Source organism: Herpailurus yagouaroundi, unplaced genomic scaffold, assembly GCF_014898765.1.
Source record: "Herpailurus yagouaroundi ecotype Mexico unplaced genomic scaffold, PumYag 196, whole genome shotgun sequence".
Lineage (NCBI taxonomy): Eukaryota > Metazoa > Chordata > Mammalia > Carnivora > Felidae > Herpailurus > Herpailurus yagouaroundi.
Genome location: NW_024412427.1, coordinates 11,994,957 through 12,019,554, shown reverse-complemented (window position 1 = coordinate 12,019,554; position 24,598 = coordinate 11,994,957). Strand labels below are relative to the sequence as shown.

Sequence of the window (24,598 nt, the reverse complement as noted above, 5' to 3'; positions counted from 1 at the left end):
TGGGGCTTGAACTCCTAGACTGTGAGATCATGACCTGAGCCGAAATTGGGCACTTAAGCAACTGAGTCACCCAGGCGCCCCGTCAAAATTTTTTTTATAGCTGAAGAAGTATTTGTATGTACATGTAACCAGTTGTGTCCTTTAAATGGCCATTCTCAGGTTAATTTTTTTTTTCCCAATGATAATCATCAGTAGGTGGTAAAAATACACATAACAACCAACTTACCCAGTTTTAAGTGTATAATTCAATGATTTAAGTGTATTGTTGTGCAACCATCACCACTATCCACCTCAGGAACTCTTTAAATCATGCAAAACTGAAACTTTGTGCCATTAAACAATAACTCCTCATCCCTTACTTACCCTTCAGTTCCTATCAACCACCAGTCTACTTGACTACTCTAGCTACCTCATATAAGTAGAATCATACAGTGTTTGTCTTTCTGTTGCTTATTTTGCCTAGTGTAATTATCCTCAAGGTTCATCCCTGTTATAGTATTTATCATATTTTTCTACTTTTTTTGGCTGAAAAGATTCCATTGCATGTATATACCACATTTTGCTTTCATCTTTTGATGAAATTGGTATTTCATCAGCAATTGGAATTGAAACTATGAATTTATTTGGAGAAGATGCAGAAAAAGAAGTGTTACTTGAATTTAACATCCATTATTTTATTTAATTTTTAAAAATTTTTGATGTTTATTTTTGAGAGAGAGGCAGAGCGCGAGTGGCGGAGGGGCAGAGAGAGAGAGAAGGAGACACAAAATCTGAAGTAGGCTTCATCTTTTGCATTCATCTATTGATGTACACTGGGGTGTTTCTACCTTTTCGGTTAGGGAAAGTTTTATATCTTTATGGGAAACTGTTCATCAGCCAAATTCATAGGAGCCAGCCAATGGCCCAACCTTGTAAGTGCTCTTTAATAAGGTTATCAGTTTTAAACCTGCTATATTAACTCTTTTCTGTATAGGAGCCATTGCAAATAATGTTGCTGTAAGCATTCTTTTACATGGTACACATGTGCAAGCATTGCACTTAACAGTGGAATTGGGATTTCATAAGGTATGCATATATACCAATTTAATATGGGGCGCCTGGGTGGCGCAGTCGGTTAAGCATCCGACTTCAGCCAGGTCACGATCTCGCGGTCCGTGAGTTCGAGCCCCGTGTCAGGCTCTGGGCTGATGGCTCAGAGCCTGGAGCCTGTTTCAGATTCTGTGTCTCCCTCTCTCTCTGCCCCTCCCCCGTTCATGCTCTGTCTTGCTCTGTCCCAAAAATAAATAAAAAACGTTGAAAAAAAAATTTAATATGTAAGGCCATTGGTTTTCCTACATATTATACTAATGTATACTCTGATATAATGGGAATTTTATTAAAATCCGTGTCCTGAATCGGTCTGTTCAGGCTGTTACAACAGAATACCAATGACTGGGTGATTTATAAACAACAGTCATTTATCTCACAGTTCTGGAAGCTGATAAGTGGTGCCAGTAGATTTTGTATTCTGTGAGAGCCTACTTCCTTGTTCCTATATAGCTGTCTTCTCACTGTGTCTTCACAATGCCGAAGAGACAAGGGAGATCTCTTGAGGTCTCTTTTACAAGGGCACTAATGCTGTTCCTAAGAGCTCTGCCTTCATGACCTCTAATCATCTCCCAAAGGCTCCACATCTAAATACCAACTCATTGGGAATTAGGTTTCAACATAGGAATTCTGAGTGGCACAAAAATTCAGTCTATAGCAATTGGTATTGAAACTATGAATTTATTTGGAGAAGATGCAGAAAAAGAAGTGTTACTTGAATTTAACATCCATAATTTTATTTTTAAAAATTTTTTAATGTTTATTTTTGAGAGAGAGAGCGCGAGTGGCGGAGGGGCAGAGAGAGAGGAGACACAGAATCCAAAGTAGGCTTCAGGCTCTGAGCTCTCAGCACAGAACCCGACATGGGGCTCCAACCCACAGATGGGGAGATCATGACCTGACCAAAGTCAGACGCTTAACCTACTGAGCTACCCAAGCACCTCTCCATTCATTATTTTAAAAAAAACACTTGGCAAAACAATTAGAGCAGGAACTTTCTTAATCTGATGATAGTTGTTATCTTACAAAAAACCTACAGCAAGCCTCATGCTTGCGAAATTTTGAATGCTTTCCCTCTAATACTAGGAATCAGATGAGAATGTCTTTTCTAAAAAACAAAAGAATGTTTCTTCTATTCAGAGTGATCCTGAACATTCTAACCTAGCAAATAAGATATCAAGATTGGTGAGAGATCAATAAAACTGTCACTGGGGCGCCTGGGTGGCTCAGTCGGTTAAGTGACATTTGGTTTCAGCTCAGATTATGATCTCGCAGTTTGTGCGAGGGAGCCCCATGTCAGGCTCTGCACTGACAGCATTGAGTCTCCCTGGGATCTTCTGTCTCCCTCTCTCTATGCCCCTCCCATGTTCACACTCTCGTAAAAACTTAAAAAATAAAAGAAAGTAAATTCTTTAAAAAAAAGTATTTATGTGAAATGAGATAAGCTTCAAATACTTTAACTTAACATCGTTTAATTTGATATACTCTTTTCTCTAAAAGGAAATATTTTTAATTTTTACCAAATATTAGTGTGATATATTTGGAAAATCCAACATAATTTCATATCCAGAAATAAGTGCTGTTGTACCTGTCTTTTTAGGCACGTAAGATACTATATAAGTGTGTGTGTGTAATTTCCATAAATGGCTTATAGGAAAGCATGCTGCTCTTTTTCTGGTTTTTCATTTCACAGTATATTGTAAACACCTTTCCTTATTAATGCATATAGTCTTTCCTGTTCCCTTAGTGTTCTGATGTATGACTGTACCATCATTCTTTTTTTTTAATTAATTAATTTTTCTTCCTCTAAAAAAATTTTTTTTTAATTTTATTTTTGAGAGAGAGAGAGAGAGAGAGAAACAGAGTGTGAGCAGGGTAGGGATAGAGAGAGGGAGTCACAGAATCTGAAGCAGGCTCCAGGCTCTGAGCTGTCAGCACAGAGCCCAACGCGGGGCTTGTACCCACAAACCGTGAGATCATTACCTGAGCCGAAGTCAGATATACTTAACTAACTGAGCCACCCAGGCGCCCTATGTACTATCATTCTTTTTGAATATTTTAATATTTGTGTATTTATTTTTTTGAGAGAGAGAGAGAGAGGCAGGTGTGAGTGGGGGAGGGCAGAGAGAGAGGGAGCCCAGAATCCAAAGCAGGCTCCGGCTCTGAGCTGTCAGCAGGGAGCCCCATGTGGGGCTTAAACTCATGAGCCATGAGATCATGACCTGAGCTGAAGTCGGATACTTAACTGACTGAGCCACCCAGGTGCCCCTTCTGTACCATCATTTTTAATGCAACTTCCTGGTAGTGGACCTTAATGTTTTCTGTTCCTTATTGTCAAGAAGCAGTATTGTGTTGATAAATAATCTGTATGGTACTTGTTACAGCTTTGAACCATTGATGATTTTATAAAATAAAATCCCTAGAAGTGGTACTTGTTCTCTCAGGGAAGCAAGAATAATGCCCAGTTTTGTTCTTTAACTTGGTATTATACTATGTTTTAGGGAATTGAATAAAACTATTTTGTGAACTTTGAGGAAAATATTTTTATTTGTACATTCACCTGAGCAGAGGAGCTAAGAACCCTATTTAAAGCTAGACTTTTGGGGCGCCTGGGTGGCGCAGTCGGTTAAGCGTCCGACTTCAGCCAGGTCACGATCTCGCGGTCCGTGAGTTCGAGCCCCGCTTCGGGCTCTGGGCTGATGGCTCAGAGCCTGGAGCCTGTTTCCGATTCTGTGTCTCCCTCTCTCTCTGCCCCTCACCCGTTCATGCTCTGTCTCTCTCTGTCCCAAAAATGAATAAACGTTGAAAAAAAAAATTTTTTTTTTTTAAATAAAGCTAGACTTTTGAAAAAATACATGGGAAGTGCTAATAACCTTACGGGAAATAACTGCAACCTTCCCAGTGGGCGTGTGCCTGTTTCCAGGTTCTCTCATATGCAGGCAGACCACTTGAAGGTAGAAGGCACTGATTGTTTTGCCTTGGTTTTTTCGTTTGTTTTTAAATTTCTTTAGAATATTTGGGGAACTGATGCTAGGAGGAGGGCACGATCTATGAAGAAGTGAACTTCAGAAGTTGATATCCTGGACTCATTCAGGATTGTTCCATCTGGGAACGTTGTAGGTTTGGTTTCCGGTACCCAAGGTGGCTTGCCATGAGCTCCTTGATACGAGAGGCCTGAGTGCCTTCTTCACAAGTGCTGAGGAAAGCGGTAGCTGAGTACAGAGGACAGTTTAGGTTTAGGGTATTAAAGAAAAGAAAATCAATGAGGCCACACTTTATTCATAAAGGAAACAATTTGTTTAACCTTTGAGAGGGATCTGAGTTTACAGTGGTGTTCTTGGGATTATCCTTTTCCTTGATTTAAAAAGAGTTAGCATTATTAGATGTGTATTGGGGAGACAGTATCCAGTTTTAGAAATTGACAGTGTTATTTGTCTTTTCAGAACTCAACAGTAACAATTGAAGAATTCCATTGCAAGCTCCAAGAGGCTACAAACTTTCCTCTTCGTCCTTTTGTGATTCCATTCCTCAAGGTAATTTTTATAATTACTGAATGTAATTTATCTTCAGCATTTCCTCAAGTGTTCCTGCTGCTGATCCCTGTTCTGTGATCTAAGCCAGGGTAGCTTGCCACACATTTTCATATCTTTCTTTTATTTGAGTCTGGTAAGAGGAATGGGAGTGTGGTCTGCAGATGTGCCTTATTCACACTTGGTAGGATGGGAATTACAGAAGCCTTGAGTTGTGGTCCACATGCAGATACTGCTGATAACACATAATAGCAGGTGGGGAGCAGGAGGTGAGTGGGCTGAAGGTGAGTGTGTGGATGGTTTGGAGGCTGGGCTTTTAGCAGAGAAAGTAACTGAACATTAAATCTTTTGTTTGTGGCCAGTGGGGAAGTGTGTGTGTTTTCTGAGAAGGCTGTCAGACAAAGGAGAGGCCTTGCACTTCCCACTTATCCTAAGAACAGAAGAGCATACAGAAAGACAATGTTGCTGTCTCCCCAACCCCAGTTAGTCTAGCTTCTGATTAGGTCCTCTGGAATTAATGTTCCCTAGAACATAACTTTTGAGAGACGTTGTTCAGAATTGTACTTACCTGAGAAGTAAGGCAGTATTAAATTTATATGTAATATGCCCTTTAAAAAAAAGTGTTTTATTTCAAAATAATTTCATACTCCTAGAAAAGTTGCAATATGGTACAGTAAACTTCCTATATACTGTACCACCGTCTCTTTAGTCACATTCTCTACATGTTACCATTTTATCACATCTCTATTATTATTTTGTCTTGTAATTATTTTTTTCCCTCATATATTTGAGGGGTGCCTGGCTGGTTCAGTCGATAGAACATGTATATGACTCTTTATCTCAGGTGTGCAAGTTGGAGCCCCCACGTTGGGTATAGAGATTACTTAAAAAATAATATCTTTTGGGGCACCTGGGTGGCTCAGTCAGTCGAGCATCTGACTTCAGCTCAGATCATGATTTCAAGGCTTGTGAGTTCGAGCCCCACTTTGGGCTCTGTGCTGACAGCTCAGAGCCTGTAGCGTACTTCAGATTCTGTCTCTTTTTGTGCCCCTCCCCTATTCACGCTCTCTCTCTCTCTCTCTCTCTCTCTCTCTCTCTCTCAAATATAAATAAACATTAAAAATATTAAAAAATAAATAAAATTTTTTTAAAAAATGAAATATTTAAGAATAAGCTGCAGACATGATACATCTCAATACTTTTTAGTATAATTAACAAATCAAGAAATTAACATTGATAAAGCACTATTATCCACAGCCCTTATTCATGTTTCACCAAATGTCCCACTAATGTCTCTTACAGTGAAAGAAAAGCTTTTTTGTGTGGTCTTATATCTGATACAGGATCACATCTTGCATTTCGTTGTCATGTTTCTCTAGTCCACTTTAATCTGAAATAGCTTCTCAGACTTTTATGACTTTGACAGTTTGAAGAGTTCAGGATAGTTATTTTATGGAAGGTACATCACTTTGGATTTTTCTGAAGCTTCCTCATGATGAGGAACGGGTTATGCATCTTAGGCAGCAAGAGCAGGTTAAGTGGTATCACTGCATTCTCTTTGTAGACGTAGATGTTAATCTGTCTTCTAATGGGTGATGTTGACTTTGATCACTTGGTGAAGGCAGTGTCTATGTACCATGCTTTCCCATGGTAAAGTTACTGCCTTTTCCCTTTTATACAATAATTTTTAAAAACAACAAACAGCAACAAAACAGGTAACATTCTGACTAGTACCAGTAAAAGATGAACCTGTGTCAAAGATTTTCTTTAACTCATTAATGAAGGAATCAATAACATGTTACAACCAGTTCAGGGGAGAATCCAAAGAACAGACACATTTATATAGGTCAGGATTATTGATACGAATGTGCAACCAGAAGTAAAATTGGCTTCTATAGAGAGAACAAGGGAAGTCATTTGAACCTCTATTGGACATAATTTTATTCGTGTCCATAGATAGTAATTATTTTGCATTGGTATCATTTATCTATAACTTGCCAAAGTATAAAGTAGCTCCCCAGCAGTGAAAGACTAGGGTCAAATACCAGGGTGTTCTAGACCAAGCATAGTTTGGAAATCTGTGACCCCCAGACCAGCTCACCAAATGGTTTCATACAGCCCTGGAGAGAAGAATTTGTTTGTTTGTTTGTTTTTATACTCTACACCCATGTGGGTTTCAAACTCACCACCTTGAGATCAAGAGTTGAATGCTCTACTGACTGAGCCAGCCAGGTGCCCCAAGAAGAATAATTTTTACAGGTGCACGTTTATAATCGATTTGTAATAGGGAACACTGACTCTGAGCCCCAGTTAAGCTAAATGTTATCCTCAATCCAGCCCCCCAACAAAATGCATTCCATTCTTTGCATTAGTAGGAGACTGATACTACAAAAAGTTATACTCCGTTTGTTATTGGACTTTTTTTATACACTGTTTGAGACCCACATGATATCTTCACTTTTGCATCTTGACTCACAAAGTCTAATACACCCGGCCAAATAAATATGCCCCTTTTACCTGTATTTCTGCCTTTACTTCCTAAAAAAAAAATAATAGCATCAGAGAGATGGGTCAACTTATTGAGGTATTGTTACCAGTTTTTTAAATCTTTTAAAATGAGAGTAGAGCAAACAAATAGGAAAATGCTTAGGTGTCAGGGGCCCAGGCTGTGTGTGGCTCTGTTTTGATAGCATTGAAGCTTTGCCTCAGTCTGTGGTGCCTTTGTAGCCCCGAAACAGCTGTGCTGCTTCTATCTTGGTCTCTTTGCTGTATGTCAGAGCCAACAGACAATTATTTCCCCTAAGACTCCGGAACCAAGATTTGTGAAATTTGTGTTAATAGGAAATAATTAGCATTAAAAAAAAAATTCATCAAAGGGCACATGTCACAGATGTAAAAGATATTTTACACAGTATTTTTTTCAGTTAAGATTTTTTTTTTTTAACAGTTGTTATAAGATGGAGGCTATAGAACAGACTTAAAAAGTATTTTATATTGTCACATTCCCTATTCTTAACTCTGTTGTTTTGGAAAACAGCATGAGATAGGTCGTTATGGCAGTTTTTTGGCTAACGTTTGGGTTTTCTCAATTTATTTCTGCTTTAAGAGAGTCACTAATTATGGTGCCTGCTAAATTAACCCTTGGTAAAGGGGTGACTACTCACATCTATTAAAACTCTCCATTTACTTGTTCATCTGTTTCCCTTGAGATAAAGACATCTTTTATGTGCTCAGTCTGAATTGTTCTTAAATTTGGGAAGAAAAGTATAATTCTTTATTTTCTTTTAATAAAAGGAATATAGGAAACGTACATTTTACATATGAAGAATGAAGTTTAGAGATATATAGGGTTTGTTTTATGATTCGTCCCCATTAAAGATTTCTAATTTTGAGAAGGAAATATAATAAGTACATAGTTAATTATCCTTTTACAAAATAAGGAAAAAGAGACCCCTGGGTGGCTCAGTCAGTTGGGCGTCTGACTTCAGCCCAGGTCATGATCTCGCGGTTCGTGAGATCGAGCCCCGCATCGGGTCACTGCTGTCGGCGTAGAACCCACTTTGGATCCTGTATCTCTCTCTCTTTCTCTCTCTCTCTCTCTCTCTCTCTCTCTCTGCTCCTCCCCTGGTTGTGCTCTCTCAAAAATAAATAAACATAAAAAAATAATAATAATAAGGAAATAGATCCAGCTAGGATGCCACAATAAGAAATCGGTTTTGCCCCTGGGTTACCTGTGTGTCATCTGAGCTTAGTCTAAGGCTTGTTGCTATCATTTACATCACTCCTGATACTTTCTTCGAAACCCCATGTTCCTACCAAGCCAAAGTAATTACCACTTCCAGAATTCCGTGACAGCTGTCATAGAGAACACGAAAAAGAAATGTTGAGCAGTCCTGTCAGAGACGAGTTGGAATTTGACAGAGAGAATCCACGACTTACTGATAATCATAGAGGAAAGAGTGAATTTCTTCTACCCCTGTGTAGATGGTACTAATTCTCTAACTGGCCAAAGTCTTGAAAAATGTATAAATTTAAAAAAAAATTTTTTTTTTTTTTTAAGTTTTAAGTAGACTCCACACCCAGCGTGTGGTTTGAACTCACAACCCTGATATCAAAAGTCGTATGCTCCACCCACTGAGCCAGACAGATGCCCCAAAAAATGTATAAAGTTTTAACTTCTTACATTCAACACCTTCACTGAGCTTTGACTCTACACTAGGCCACAAAGGTAAACAAAGCACAGGCTTCCCGTTGAGGGGATTTACACCTTGTGGGGGCAAGAGACAAGGTAGCCAGTAATTCAAGTTCAGTATTTTAGATGTCACTTTACTCTTAGAGAGGCATATAAAAATCAGGCTGATGAGAAGGGCTTCTGTCCTGTGTCGTCATGTTTGTGAAAGTCTTTTGAGGTGCTGAGCTCTGTTGTGTGGGGCCCAACACCTAGAAAACTGCCTTCCAGCCCCTGCCTCTTTTTTTCAAGGCCAATCTGCCCCTGCTGCAGCGAGAACTGCTGCACTGTGCTCGAGCCGCCAAGCAGACCCCGTCCCAATACCTGGCTCAACACGAACACCTTCTGCTCAACACAAGTATTGCGTCACCTGCTGACTCTTCTGAGCTGCTCATGGAAGTGCATGGAAACGGAAAGAGGCCCAGTCCGGAGAGGTGAGCAGAGAAGTGCTTTGTTGTCCTTGCTTTTCTGGAATTACTCTAAGCTTCCTCTTTGCTTGTGAAAGAAAGAGAATTTAATTACTGTGGTTATACATAGGTATGGACTCAGAATTTCTAAGGTTGGCTTTGCACTGTCCCAATATCAGAGACCAGAATGTTTCTCAAATCTATAGGTGTGGCTCCCAGATACAAATATTTTTCAGAAATTCTTCAGATGACTCTGTATACCCCTGGTGAGAGATTCTGCTCTAGGGCATTCTATGGGTGCACTGCTCCAGAACCATCAGAAATAGAATTTGTCCAAAGCATTTTTTCTGATGTGTGAAGTCTAATAATAAGTATAACAATTACTAATTGTTACTTGGTAATGAGTACCTTTACTTTGAAGATTGAAATTGTGTTAATTTATTCTGGAAATTTCAGTATGAGTGAAAGTATTAGTCAAGGAAGCAATATTTTAACAGTGTTGAAAAAATTGTTTTCTGCCTGGCCTCTGGAGACATTTCAGTTCATGCCTCACGTCAGACCTTTCCTTATCATCTTCCTGTTTGGGAAAGTACATAGCACAATACATAACACAGAGTAGGTACTCAGGACATGTTTGTATGAACACTTGTGTATGGGCTAAGATATGTACTTCCGGTTCTTCTAAAGGAGGGAAGAGAGCGGTTTTGAAAGAGATACTACAATTCCTCCCGAGCCTCCTGCCAAGAGAGTGTGCACCATCAGCCCTGCTCCCCGGCACAGTCCTGCCCTCACTGTGCCCCTCATGAATCCCGGGGGCCAGTTCCATCCTACTCCTCCACCTCTTCAGCACTACACGTTAGAAGATATTGCAACTTCACACCTGTATCGTGAGCCCAATAAGATGCTAGAACATCGAGAAGTTCGTGATAGACACCACAATCTTAGTAAGTGACATGAGCAGCATGGTAATGGTTGAAATTCAGATTGAATCTTTGCGTTTCTTTCCTACTCAGTTATAAAGCAAAATAATACAATCATCGCTTTTTTCCACTGATAGATAAAACAATATTATACATAAAAAGGAATGTTAGAGTTGTATTTATTTCATTTGAAATTGATCTCCCTTCATACTTTGTTACTGTTATTCTTATATTATAGAAGTGGGACTCGGTAAATTTTAGGAAATACACAGTGAAATATTTAAGGATAAGGAGATACCACTTTTCCTTAAATGGTGCAGAAAACTAGAGAATGGTGAAACAAATCAACTAAAATATTAACATTTTGGAAACTGGGTGAAGGATATATGAGAATTCTTTTACTATTCTTGCAGTGTTTCTCTAAGTCTGGATTTATTTCAGAGTAAAGTGTTTTTATTATCTTTTTTAACTTATCCATTTTGAGAGAGAGAGTGCAAGCGGGGGAGAGACAGAGAGAGAATCATAAGCAGGCTCCACCCTGTAAGCCCAGAGCCTGACATGGGGCTCCATCCCACAAACCATGAGATCATGACCTGAGCCAAAGTCAGACGCTTAACCTACTGAGCGTAGCTTTTTGTTGGTTTTATGTCATTTTGTGGGTTCCACACTCCCTTGTGAATCGTTGCCCTGGTAGAGTGCTCATAGGTGGCATGGATGTGTTCTGTATTTACTTGGTGGAATTCTGTATATTATATTCTTCCTTCTATCTTCACATCTAATCTCTAATTTCTACTAGGTCTAAATGGAGGCTATCAAGATGAGTTGGTAGACCACCGTTTGACAGAAAGGGAATGGGCTGATGAATGGAAACATCTTGATCATGTAAGGATCTTACAGTGTATAATTTTCCTATTACATTTAATTCTTATTACCGATAATAATAATAGAGCATATATGCCTGAAGTGAATTTAACCAGAGCCACAGTGTCTTTGCCATAAAAACTTGATTTATCAGGGCACCTTGTTGACTCAGTCAGTATAATGTTCCACTCTTGATCTCAGGGTCATGAGTTCAAGCCCTTCAAGCCCCATGTTGGGCCTAGAGCTTACTTAACAATAATAAAATAAAATTGAAAACTTGTTTTATCTACTACTCCCCTAGCTAAAGAGCTAAGAGTAACTCAGATCTTTTTGGTGGGTTAATCACTTCAGGACATAACCAAGTTAAGTCATATAGTATAAGGGTTAAAAGCAGAAGTTTGGGAGTTCAGGTCTCAGCTTTGCTACTTCCTACTTTGTATGATGGATGAGTTGTTTTACCATTTCTAGCCTTAATTTCTGTATCTTAAAAAATAAAGAATACTGTTGTTGTTGTTGTTGTTGTTTAATGTTTATTTGTTTTGAGAGAGAGAGAGAGAGAGAGAGAGAGAGAGAGAGATTCCCAAGCAGGCTCCACACTGTCAGTGCAGAGCCCAGTGCAGGGTTCCATCCCACGATCCATGAGATCATGACCTCAGCTGAAATCGAGAGTCAGACGTTCAACCAACTGAGTCACCCAGGCACCTCAAGAATACTGTATTATTTGAATTCGTAGGGTTGTTCTAATATGTAAGGTGCTTACATAGGATCTAATATATAGGAAATGCTAAATAAATGGTGCTTCTCTAAAAACAAATGAGAATTCGTGTCCTAAAAGGGAAGAAAAGATGTACCTGCTTGAAATATACATACAATAGTTTTTCCTACTTGAGTGAAATTGTCTCTGAATATTATTTCTCTGATTGCATTCTTAGGCAAATCTCCAGCTTATCAGATAACCTGATGTGTTTAGGCAGAGATATAATGTGGTTTCACCATACATAGTGTTTAAAGAACTGTATTATGGTGAGATTCTGGCTGAGATTCAACCTGGAAGAATCCAAAAAGGATTATTTTGTTGTTGTTGTTTTTTTAATTTGTTTTTAATGTTTATTTATTTTTGAGACAGAGACAGAGCATGAACGGGGGAGGGTCAGAGAGAGGGAGACACAGAATCTGAAACAGGCTCCAGGCTCTGAGCTGTCAGTACAGAGCCCGATGCGGGGCTCGAACTCACAGACCACGAGATCACGACCTGAGCCGGAGTCAGACGCTTAACCGACTGAGCCACCCAGGCGCCCCAGAAAGGATTATTTTGAAATCCAAAAAAAATTATTTGCATCTACATATTTAAAAAGAAGTTGTTAAGAATGGCTTTCATGTGTTGACTTGATATTGCTGATCTGTAAGATACTTAAACCTTCCTTCTTTACATTTTACCTATCCTTAAATTTCAGTATTGGTTGTTTCAAAGTCCTAATCTTATCTCTGACTTCCTCTCTGGCTTAGGCTCTGAACTGCATTATGGAAATGGTAGAGAAGACAAGGCGCTCCATGGCAGTCCTGCGGCGCTGTCAGGAATCTGATCGTGAAGAACTCAATTACTGGAAAAGACGATATAACGAAAACACAGAGATGAGGAAGACAGGGAGCGAGTTGGTCTCTAGGCAGCACAGTCCTGGGAGTGCAGATTCTCTCAGCAATGGTAAGGGGAGGGTCTCACGTAAGATGGCAGAAAGACGGTGCTAGATGGTGGAGTTAGAAAGACTCAGGTGATTGTGAAGAGAATGATAAAATATGTCAAGGACTCAGTACCTGGAATGTTCAAGAAATACTGTCTTTCACATGGATAATGGGAATATTTGTCATTTTGTTCTGTTTTTAACTCCCTCTATATGTGCTGGGTGGTGATCAAAGAGTGGTTGTTAAAGTCAGCCTCGTTGAGTGTCCCAGGTACTCACATACATCACATTTACTCCTCAACGGTAGCCCTGAAAATCTAAAAATGTTTACCTCACCTTCCCTCCTCTGTTTCCCACTCCCCATCCAGGAAGACACCATTTATCAACCTCTGTCTGGAGGCCTTTAGAAAAGTTTTACCATACCTTTACTATACCAAGCTGGGTTAGCCCATCTTGTCTTTTCTCAACCTGAAGCAGCAGAGGTAAGAACAACTGTTCTGTCAGTCCAGGGTACATCTAGGACACCACAGCCGTTTCCCCAAAAATGTTCCATCACAATTATCTAGTAACTGAAAAAGTGCCCTATCCAAAGACACAGACAAACGAGGGGCTATCTGTGATCAGACTTTCCCCCAACTACCCACTTCAAGCTCCCTCTTCTTATCACGGAAAATGAATCACTTATCATGACAGACCTAGCATGTTCCACAGAAGACAGCTGTTAGTCTAAAAAAGGCTTCAAGGGGCTCCTGGATGGCTCCGTCGGTTTAAGCATCTGACTCTTGGTTTCACCTCAGGTCATAATCTCAGTTTGTGGGTTCGAGCCCCGCATCTGGCTCTGCACTGACAGCATGGAGCCTGCTTAGGATTCTCTCCCTCTCTCTCTGCACCTCTCCTGCTCACTCCCTCTCTCTCTCTCTCTCTCTCTCTCTCTCTCTCTCTCTCTCAGAATAAATACGTAAACATTTTTTTAAATAATAAATACAAAAGACTTGAGCAAAAATGGGGCAAAGACATTGGTAACCAAAGGATCCCACTCCCACCGAGATGACTCTTAGGGCAACCATTGATTAGCAATGTTGTGTGGAATATCACAGCAAGACGTCAAAGAATACTTGTAGCTACACTGTGATTACTTTCATAAAGACTTCAGAGCTCAGGACACCTGACTGGCTTAGAAGAGCATGTGACTCTCTTGATCTCAGGTCATGAATTTGAACCTCATGTTGGGTGTAGAGATTACAGTCAATCCATCCATCAATCAGTACATACATACAAACAACTTCAGGGCTCATCCTCAGGTATCCCTCACCATCTGAACCTTCATGAATAGCTCCTGTAACAATTTATAGAAACATCCGAAGTTCACCATCCAAATCACAAACCTTCCACCAGTCAGTCTGCATGTGTTTAGCTACGAGGCATCCAGTGCAGAGTGAACTGTGGTCCTGAGGCGGTTCTTCTGTGGTCCTGAGGCTGTTCTTCTCCAGCCAGATGGCAGGTCTTGCTGGGCCATTTAAACATTGTTTTGCATTACTCTCTACTCATCCTTTTTTTTTTTCTTTCTTTTCCTTAGAGCACACGAGTGTGTGCACGAGTGGGGGAGGGGCGGGGGGGGGCAGAGGATCTGAAGTGGGCTGTGCACTGACAACAACAAATGCAATGTAGGGCTCAGACTCACGAACCATGAGATCATGACCTGAGCTAAAGTTGGATGCTCAACTGACTGAGCCACCCAGATGCCCCTTACTCATCTTTTTCACGCCTTACTTGAGGGTTTAGCTTGAGTGACTGCATGTTCTAATTTGCCTGGGACAGCCCCAGTTTATTTCAGTTCTCCGGTCCTGATTATTACTAGCACATCCCTCACTCTCAAACATGCGGACAGTTGGGGTGTGAAATTATTTTGTCACTGTAGGTTTAGCTCTCCATGGGTCCCAGTTTCCTTCTCTCTGGTGTTTCAGGCCGTGGTCAGTCTGGCTGACTTAAATAATATCTTTCAGTATGTGCATTTATGCATAGTATACGTATTTCATATTTTTATTTCACTGTTTATTTCTCTCATAGCACATTTGTTACAGCGTAGAGAGAAAGCATAATTCATATCTTGAATAATCCTGCTATTCAAAATGTGGACCAAAACCATTCCAAAAATGAATTGTTACTGGACCATGATGACCTCAGGAGCTTGCCACAGCACATGCTGGGCACGGTTGCTGACTTTGAGAGAAGTCCTCTACGTTACGCAGTGTGCTTAGAGACATGGTGCTTATGCATATCTCTTTATGGACCATAAAGGTTTATAGACTAGCATTTAGAGCAACACTGTTCCACACTGGGCAGTACTCTTGGGCATATTATACAGACATACCTATGACTTTTAAATAATTAGACAATTTGTGGCTTGTGGGTTTGTTTTGAGTTTTTTGTTTGTTTTAATAATTCGTGTTTTAAATGCTTAGGGTGTTGTAGAAATCCCTGGTGGATTATTTGCTTAGGATTTAAGTGTTTTGGTGATTTGGAGAGAAATTGATTGGAGACTGGATAGCATTATTACTTTTCCCATTGAAAATAATATAGGTTCCCTCTATCTGAACATTGGTGATTCACAATATATTCAGAGATAGATTTGGTTCAGACGATAAGGGATGCATTTTGGTATCTTATTTAAGGATGCATAAATAGTTAGGAAAAGCATCGGGAAAAATCAGAAAATCATTATCACAGAGTTCAAGAGAATGGTTTTCTCTGGGGGTGTGAGGCGGAGGCTGTAGGTGATGGGGAGTATAGAGTGAGCGCTCATCATCTCTGCCACTGGCTCTTCTGAGGACAGGATTGTAGGTCTGGCTAGTATCATTTAAAAAGGACTGTGGTTTACCACTACTTACCTCTTTGGGATTTGGGGTTGCTGGAATTGTCTTTCTTGACCTGTAGGTGTATAGTATTCACTTTATCATTTTTCACCAAATCATGCATTAATATTTTTATGAACTTGTTAGTCATCTAATCCAAATCAGATGAGTTCCAGAAATTGTGAACAGAAAGTGAAGATAAAGTAGTTACTGAAATAATTCAAAAAAAGTATCTAGAACTGAAAGGCAGTACTCCGGCTTGAACCAGTCTGCCAAGTAAACAACACTGGAAAAAACAAGCATCAGTTATTATCATAGAATGTTCGAAGTTGACTCTGAAGTTATTTTAACTTAGACTTCTGTGCTAGACCAAAACAGTTAAATGTGTGACAACCCACAATTTTTCAAAAAATGCACCTCCTATCTACCCTTTATCGGAGTGTCTACCACAGTTGAGCAGGCTATGCCCTAACACAGGGAAGTAAACCAGGAAGTGGGAGACATGGAATTGATTACACTAGATCCGACCTGAGAAGGAGGACAGAAGGCAATCCCTAGGCTAGTGAGGGAGGGTCCCAAGCAACAGGGTACAGCAAGCCTAGAAAGCAGTTGAGGCTGGAATCGGCCAAAAGCTTGCTGGAGATTTCTTCTAGAAAATGAAATTTATAAAATGTCTACACAATAGAAAGAGAAGGTGAGATTGAATTAGAAACAATTACATGGGAAACTTAGCATATGACTAAATAAGACAATTATTACCTTTTTTTTTTAATGTTTGTTTATTTTTGAGAGAGAGTTGGAGCATGAGCAGGAGAGGGGCAGAGAGAGACAGGGAGATACAGAATCTGAAGCAGGCTCCGGGCTCCAAGCTCTCAGCACAGAGCCTGATGCAGGGCTCAAACCCACAAACCACGAGATCATGAACTGAGCCGAAGTCAGATGCTCAACTGACTGAGCCACCCAGGCGCCCCTCAATTATTAACTCTTAAAAAAAATAAAAACTTGTTCAGGAAGATAGAAAGATTCATAGAACCTGAACCACATGACCCAGCTGTGATTAGTATTTACATTAAGTATTGTAAATGTTGACTACGGGTATAACAGAATTTGAGTAGATCTCTGTTGCGGGGAATAGAAGAGGAAGGAATTGTGATGGAGTGGCGGTGGGGGTTAAAAGAGAGTGAAATGTCTGGTCAATCTGTAATGCCCACAACTGAAAAATCAGGATGTAGCAATACTGGAAGAATCAGCTAAATAAAGACACTTTACCTTTGTACAACAGAAAATGTATCTGACTGACAGAGAGGTAGTGCTCCTGCTGTGGTTTGGAAAACCTTAACCATGAGCACCAGCTTCTAAGTCAGGCACTTTTCTTTAATGGTTAACCCTCAGTGCCCATTAGATCCCACCTGGGGACTTTTGGAAAAAATTCCTGATGCCCTGGCCCCACCTCAAGATTCTGATTTAATTGGACTAAAGTGGGACCAGGGCTCCCAGAATTGGGAACCATTCCTTTATGTATGTTACCATTTAATTCCCAGAACAGTCTTTCAGAGTAAGTATCGTTTTTTAGTTGAAACTACATGGCTCATTGTAGAAAATACAGGAACTTATGAAGAATTTGTTGGCTCATCATCCCACACTGAAGAATTTTGAAATGTATCTGAGAATCCTGTTACAACTTTGTATTATTTCCTTGAAAACATAAGTTCATATTAAGCATGTTCTCACTTCATTAAAGATTTTATAAACATAATTTTAATGACTATACAGTATTCTAACATGTATGTACCTCATAATTTCCTTATGCCGTTTTTGTTGTTGAACATTACATATTGTTTCCTTGTTTTATTTTCGTTTTTCAGTGTGTAATCCAATATTTACAATTTTTCATACGTAAGGATTTTCAAACATCTTGCATTTCTCTCATAGGCTATATTCTCAGCTATAAAATTAATGGGCTGTGAATATAGGCATTCTTGTATTTGATCTTGGTTTTGTTTTTGTTTTCTCCCCCACCCCATCTTGGTTTGTTTTGATCGATGGGATAGCTAATATTTATGGAATCAAATTCATCATTTCCCTTTATAGTTTGTTACTTGACCTTGATCCCTATCCAAGGTACAACAAATTTCATCTATGTTATATGCACGTTTGTGTGTTTGGAATTAGCTCACTTAAAATTTCCCAAATTGTTTAAATTTTCCTATCGATTAACTGATGCCCATCCTTTAAATATTGAAATGACGTAATTATCTGACGCTACATTTTGTTAAATACTTCAGTCTGTTTTCTTCATTAATCTTTCTCTTAAAATTTATTTGAGAGAGAGAGAGAGCCGTGTGTACAAGAGTGGGAGAGGTGGATAGAGAGAATCCCAAACACGCTCTGCAGTGTAAGCACAGAGCCCGACGAGGGGCTCAAACTCAAATTGTGAGATCATGACCTGAGCCAAAATCAAGAGTCAGACACTTAACCGACTGAGCCACCTCAGCATCCCCTTATTAATCTTTCTGACTATATCACTTATCAGTTATAGTTTATCTGGGCTCTATACTGTGTTCTAGCCATGTTAAACCTGTCACGTGTATTTTCAAAACTACCTATTGAGATATAGGAACTATTATATTCTTTTACAGATGACAAAACTGAAGCTTAAATAAATTAAAAAGTTGGCCAAAATGGTCATATTATAGTTAAGTCAGGATTGTAAGTTTGGCATTCCGGAACTGGCACACACTCTTAGCCATTATGTTATACCACTTCCCAATATAATATCAAACTTTTAATTAGTATGGCATTAGGTTGTGTTTTGATATCTGGTAATGCTGGATCCACTTCATTTTCTTGGATATTTTGTTTATTATCTGAAATGAGTTTTTTTTTAATGGATTGCATTGTATAAAAGTCAAGCAATACAGGAACATATAAATTGTGAAAATCCTGCCGCCACCCAGTTTTTCTCTCCTGCTCCCATAAGCTCACTTATTAACAAATTAGTCTGTTCATACAGAATTTTCTATGCATATATTTAAAAGAACATTTTTCTCAGTTTTTTATTTTGAAGTTACCCAAACACAAAAATGTTAAAAGTGAGCACTCATATATATGCCCTATACCTAAGCCATTTTCCACATTGGCCATATTTGCTTTACCCCATTATAGATTGGCAGATAGGTACAATCTCCCCCAAATATTCATGACACTAGCCTTAAATGTTTTGTTCTACTTCTTCTAAGAACTAGAGCATTCTGGGGGCACCTGGGTGGCTCATTTGGTTGAGTGTATGACTTCAGCTCAGGTCACGATCTCACAGCTCATGAATTCGAGCCATACGTTGGGCTCTGTGATGACAGCTCGGAGCCTTTAGCCTGCTTCAGATTCTGTGTCTCCCTCTCTCTCTCCCCCTAACCCAGTCACATTCTGTCTCTGTCTTTCTCAAAAATAAATGAACATTAAGAAAAAAAATTTAGAACTAGAGCATTCTCCTACATGACCACAATACCATTAGTTGCTCATTTCTGACCCAATTTACTTGCATTATCTGTCTGGCCTTTGATTACAATAGCCTTTGAGACTATAGAGGTTTTTATTTTTTATGTTTGTTTTGTTATTATTTTCTTAATTGTTAATGTTTATTTATTTCTGAGAGAGACAGAGTGTGAGCAGGGGAGGGTCAGAGAGAGAGGAAGACAGAATTCAAAGCAGTCTCCAGGCTCTGAGCTGTCAGCACAGAACCCAACGCAGGGCTCGAACTCACAGACTGCGAGATCGTGACCTGAGCTGAAGGCGGACACTTAATAGAGTGAGCCACCCAGGCGCCCCCATATTTATTTTTTTTTGAGAGAGAGAGAGAAAAAGAGCATGAGTAGGGGAGGGATAGAGAAAGAATCTCAAGCAGGCTCCATGCTGTCAGCATGGAGCCCAACATGGGGCTCAGACTCACCAACTGTGAGATCATAACCTGAGCTGAAATCAAGGGTCAGACACTTAAGCGACTGAGGTACCCAGGTGCCTCTGACACTCTACTTTTTTTAGTGAACCAGCTGAAAATACTGATTTCTGTTCCTTTCTGGGTTAGAGATATAAAAACAGTTACTCTGGCTTCTGGAAATGTCATGAAAATGTCCCTAGTTTCCAGCTATGTCCTGAGTAAGCTGAGAAGTTCCTTTAGGGTCAAGTGCATCTCACCTTTTTCATCTGTTAGAAAAATAAAATGCTGGGACCAGGCAGATATAAAGGATATGACCAAGGCATATTGCTAACTGAAGTGAAGTGGCTTTTCTTTTGGTTGGTCAAGACTTCCCCCATAGCCCCACAAGTAAACAAGTGTTTCTCCTGTTATTTAATACCAACGGCAGCTTGTCTGTATACTCAGACCTTTTTTCTCACTGATTTTCCTTATTGAAGATTCTGTTGAAAATGACCCACTGCCTTCTCTAGCTTGTGCCACTTTGATTCTTCTGATCCTAAATTTTTCCCTGTATTTATTTCATGAATCTCATCCTTGAGTTTCTAGGTATGTGACAAATGGCTGCATGAAACAGGCACCTCACCTGTGTTGAAGAGAGCCCTTCCATTTGTATTTTATTGACAGTGCTGGTAGCTCTTCTAGAGACCTCAGTGTCACAAAAAAGTATTAGTCCTATCAATATTTTAAACTTATGGGATTGCTTCTTGTGGTGATAGAAATGTTCTGAAACTAGATAGTGAGGATGGTTGCACAACATTGTGAAAATACTATGGGGCACCCGGGTGGCTCAGTTGGTCAAGCGTCCGACTCTTGGTTTCAGCTCAGGTCATGATCTCGTGGTTGGTGGGATTGAGCCCCAAATCGGGCTCTGTGCTGACAGCACTAGAGCCTGCTTGAGATTCTGTCTCTCCCTCTCTCCCAGTGTGCGCTCTTGTGCTCTCTCCCTCTCTCAAAATAAATAAACTTAAAAGATTGTACTGGATGTCTCTGAATTATATTGAAAATGGTAATTTTATTTGTATTTTACACGATTTAGAAAAAGCCTCCCTATCCCCTCCTATCTCTGTAGGAGATATAGATGTAGGTTCTTTGTGCTGATAGCCCCTGGAATGGGAGAGAGCCTTTCCCCACCCCAGGGAGTTTCCTGCCTCACAGCCAGTTCCTAGACTTTCCCATGAGGACTAACCGTTTTAGAAAGCTCCTTTGGCAAACATTTCATGCCGGGCTACCCTCCTCTGTCAACTGACTGGTCCCCTGATTCCTCTTTGCATCATGGTTTGGTGCATATTCAGAGCATAAAATTGTATATTAGCCTCAGTAAAACATAAGGAAATGGAGAAGTCTTCTGGGATTGACTCCTTAAAAAAAATTTTTTAACTCAGTGGAACCACTTCTTATAAAACACTATATCTTAAAAATCACAATAAAAAATATATATATATACATATATATAAGTCACCCTCCACCCTTACGTCCTTCACAGCAACCGTGTAGGTCGCCTCCCTGGGCTACATTTGAAATGCACTGTTCCAGATCAGAATATTTTCTTTACTACTTGCTTTTTATTTGTTTGTAAGCATTTTAAGAAACTTTGAAGGAAACTGCCTTAAATCACATGTAAAAATTCAGAGTTGCCAAGAAACAAAAGCCATATTCTCTGACATCTCTACAGAGCCGCTGAGAGAGACCTGTGCATGATGGGAAGTTAAACTGGATATGATATGCACACATACATATGTATAAGTATCTGTAGTTATTTTTTAGGGAGTATCATAAAAATACATACATGTTCATAGGGAAAAGATAAGAACATATAGATAAGAGAAGGAAGTGAAAATACTTTTAATCTTACTCCTTTGAATTGGAATACTGTTACTATTTGAGGCACGCACACACGTGCATGCATGTATGTGTTTTACAACTAAATATTAAGTATACTTTACTATCTGATTTTATCCCTTATCAGAATAATTTTTGCACTAAGTGAACATGTATCTTCGAATCTATGTGGTGAGTGAGAGGCGCTATTTTTCATTAAAAATTTTCATAAAAATAAAACATGTTGTTTATAGACAGCTTCTAACCCTGTGCTATTTATCTCTTCTGTAGATTCTCAGCGAGAATTCAACAGTAGGCCAGGAACAGGATATGTACCTGTGGAGTTTTGGAAAAAAACTGGTACGTGTCTGTCTGGTTCTAGATCACATATACGCACTAATTTGGGAGCACAAATTTGGGGGCTCCCGCCTCTCCTTCCCCAGCTTTCCCATACATCTGGACTGCCTCTCACGTTACTTTGCAGGTCAAGAATTTGGAATGACTCCCTACAGTCTGTCCAAGTCCTTTGCACACCCTTCTGCACCACCCTAAGGCATTAAGTAACCAACTTTTCCTTCCCTGTTTATATGCCTTATTTCTGAACATATAGCTCAGTTCATTTCTGCCTGTTTTCACTCAAATCTACACACACTATGTCCACGCACTACCACATTTCGTTCATTCTGGTCTTGGAACAGCCCCCTGCTTTTCCTTTCACCTCCATTGTCCCTAACTTTGTCAAGACTGTTCTTGGTGGGCCTTATTTTCTAGAAGACTAGAGGAGGGTAGGTCTGCCTATTGTGATAAGATGGGGCGGTTAACACCATGTCCCTAATCCTGCCCTTGTCCAGATATGAGCCTTCCTCTCCTTTTTTTTAAATTAATTAATTAGTTAATTAATGTGAGTGTAGAAGGGGCAGAGAGGGGGAGAGAGAATCTTAAGCTCCATGCTCAGTGTGGAGCCCAACATGGGGCTCGATCCCACAACCCTAGGATCATTACTTGAGCCAAAAGCAAGAGTCGGATGCTCAACTGAGCCACCCAGGTGCCCCGAGCCGCCTTTTCCTTCTAGCCTCCCTTTTCCAGTACCATTTTTTTAATTGAGGATTTTCTTTTTATGTTTATTTATTTTTGAGAGAGAGAGAGGGAGACACAGAATCTGAAGCAGTCTCCAGGCTCTGACCTCTCAGCCCAGAGTCTGACGCAGTGCACGAACCCACAAAATGCGAGATCACAAACTGAGCCAATGTCAGAGGCTTAACCTACTAAGCCATCCAGGTGCCCCAGATAAAATTTACTTCTACAAAAGTTAATACCTGACCTTCACAAGACTCTTCTAGAAGCATCAAGACCGTAATAAACAAACAGACAAAAGATAGGAACAAATTGTGGAAAATAAGAATAGACATACTATAGATTATTGTTCTTACTGGCAATCAGGAAGGTACAAGATGGGGGCACCTGGGTGGCAAGGTCGGTTGAGTGTTCGGCTCTTGATTTTGGCTCAGGTCGTGATCCCAGGGTGTCATGGAATCAAGCCCTCCACATCAGGCTCCATGCTGAATGTGGAACCTGCCTAAGATTCTCTTTTCCTCTGCCCCTCTCCCTTGCTTGCACTTTAAAGATTTTATTTGTAAGTATGGGGCTTGAATTCACAACCCTGAGATCAAGAGTTGCATGCTCTACTGCCTGAGCCAGGCACCCCAGTGCATGCAAATTCTTAAAATCAAAAGCATGTTATCAAAATTTATTTTGCCATTAAAAATAATTTGCAAAACTACCTAGGAACTTGGAAAATCTTTGCAGTTGGAAACAGGGAAATGTGTATCATCAAGAAGTAGGATAGAATTATGGGAAATGAAGAGAGTAGTTGTTAAGGTAGAAAGATTACCATGTACAAGATCTCGATAACTAGTGATTTCCTGCCTGCGAGATAACGTTGGGTTAACTATGGTTAAGAGCCAAAATTTGGTGTTGAACCAGCTAGATTTGAGTTCTTCTGCTGTGGTGTCATCTGTGACCTTAGATGACTTTAGCAAGGTAGTTATTCAAACACTGACTCTTACTGATTGTCCTTAACCTGAAAGGAAAAAAGGTACTTCAGGGCATTATTATGTTGGCTTAAGACACCTATATCTGGTAACTAAGAGGCTTATGATGGGTAGCTGTGGTGGGCCACAGTGGACCTGTCTGGATACCAGGAGTAAAGGAAGCACAGAGGTCAGTGTCAAGTCAGTTCAGCATTGTCCCTTGTCCTTTGCAGTAAAAATGTCTTTTTTTTTTTTTTAACATTTATTTATTTTGAGACAGAGAGAGAAAAAGAGAGAAAGCACGCACGAGTGGGGGAGGGGCAGAGAGCGAAAAGGAGAGGGAGACACAGAAACCAAAGCAGGTTCCAGGCTCTGAGCTGTCAGCACAGAGCCCAACACAGGGCTCAAACTCACAGACCGTGAGATCATGACCTGAGCCGAAGTCAGACACTTAACCTACTGATCCACCCAGGCGTCCCAGGTTTTTTTCTTAAGGCTAGAGTGATAAGATCGAAGCCTACGATGGCAGCCTAGAACATTCTTTGATTCTTTGAGCCTAGGCCATGTGAAAGAACCAAGCAGTAAAGGAGTTTCCTTAGGCTTCTGGGTTTTCCAGTTGTGTGGACTCGGGAAGGAGGTAATTCACTTGGGGAACTTAGAGATGAGGCTCAACGCGAAGAGTATGCCATTTGGAGTGTCCGTTCTGTGGAGACCAAGCAGGATGGCAGTGATGGGAAGAAGTGATCAGGAACCAAGTGAGGCGATGGTGACTGGACCGGGCTTTGGAAACCCAGGCTCCTGGCGTGCCCAAATCTGTATCTTCAGCCTGCGCTTCTCTGCCAAGTTCAGTCTTCTGACCCTAACTGCCTCCTGGACATTTGTGTCTGGACGTCCCAAAGCACTTCAGTCTTCTCACCAGCCTCCACCTGGCATTTTGCTTACTCTCCGTTGCATTTCATAGCACTAGCGTTCTCCACCTTCAGCTTCACCTCCAGACCCATAGCTGCCACCTGCCTCATTCTGCCCCATCCCTTCCTCTGTGCCACTTGCTCCCGCCTAAATTCAGTCTCTTCTGTCAGCTGAATGTCTACTGCCCCAGCCTCTCCCCAGGCTGTCTCTGCCTCCAGTCTTTTCTCTTTGCATAGAACCCTTCAGGAGTTCAAGTTTTCTTTAGAAAAAGGGCCAAAGTCCTTAGCATAGGATGTGAGACTTGT

At 40.3% G+C, this 24,598-nt stretch overlaps 1 protein-coding gene across 4 annotated transcripts in view; it reads left to right on the top strand.

Annotated features, from left to right (window-relative positions):
* The window catches only part of CBFA2T2 (CBFA2/RUNX1 partner transcriptional co-repressor 2), a 139,546-nt gene that overhangs the window by 104,167 nt on the left and 10,781 nt on the right, over positions 1–24,598 (top strand). For 3 of the 4 annotated variants that reach the window (XM_040447316.1, XM_040447315.1, XM_040447318.1), the window contains 6 exons: positions 4,530–4,619; positions 9,097–9,278; positions 9,939–10,195; positions 10,968–11,053; positions 12,539–12,734; positions 21,646–21,714. In XM_040447316.1, coding sequence (XP_040303250.1) covers positions 4,530–4,619; positions 9,097–9,278; positions 9,939–10,195; positions 10,968–11,053; positions 12,539–12,734; positions 21,646–21,714 — 880 coding nt within the window. The remainder of the gene's footprint in view (positions 1–4,529; positions 4,620–9,096; positions 9,279–9,938; positions 10,196–10,967; positions 11,054–12,538; positions 12,735–21,645; positions 21,715–24,598) is intronic. The other variant, XM_040447319.1, reaches the window with a different exon arrangement.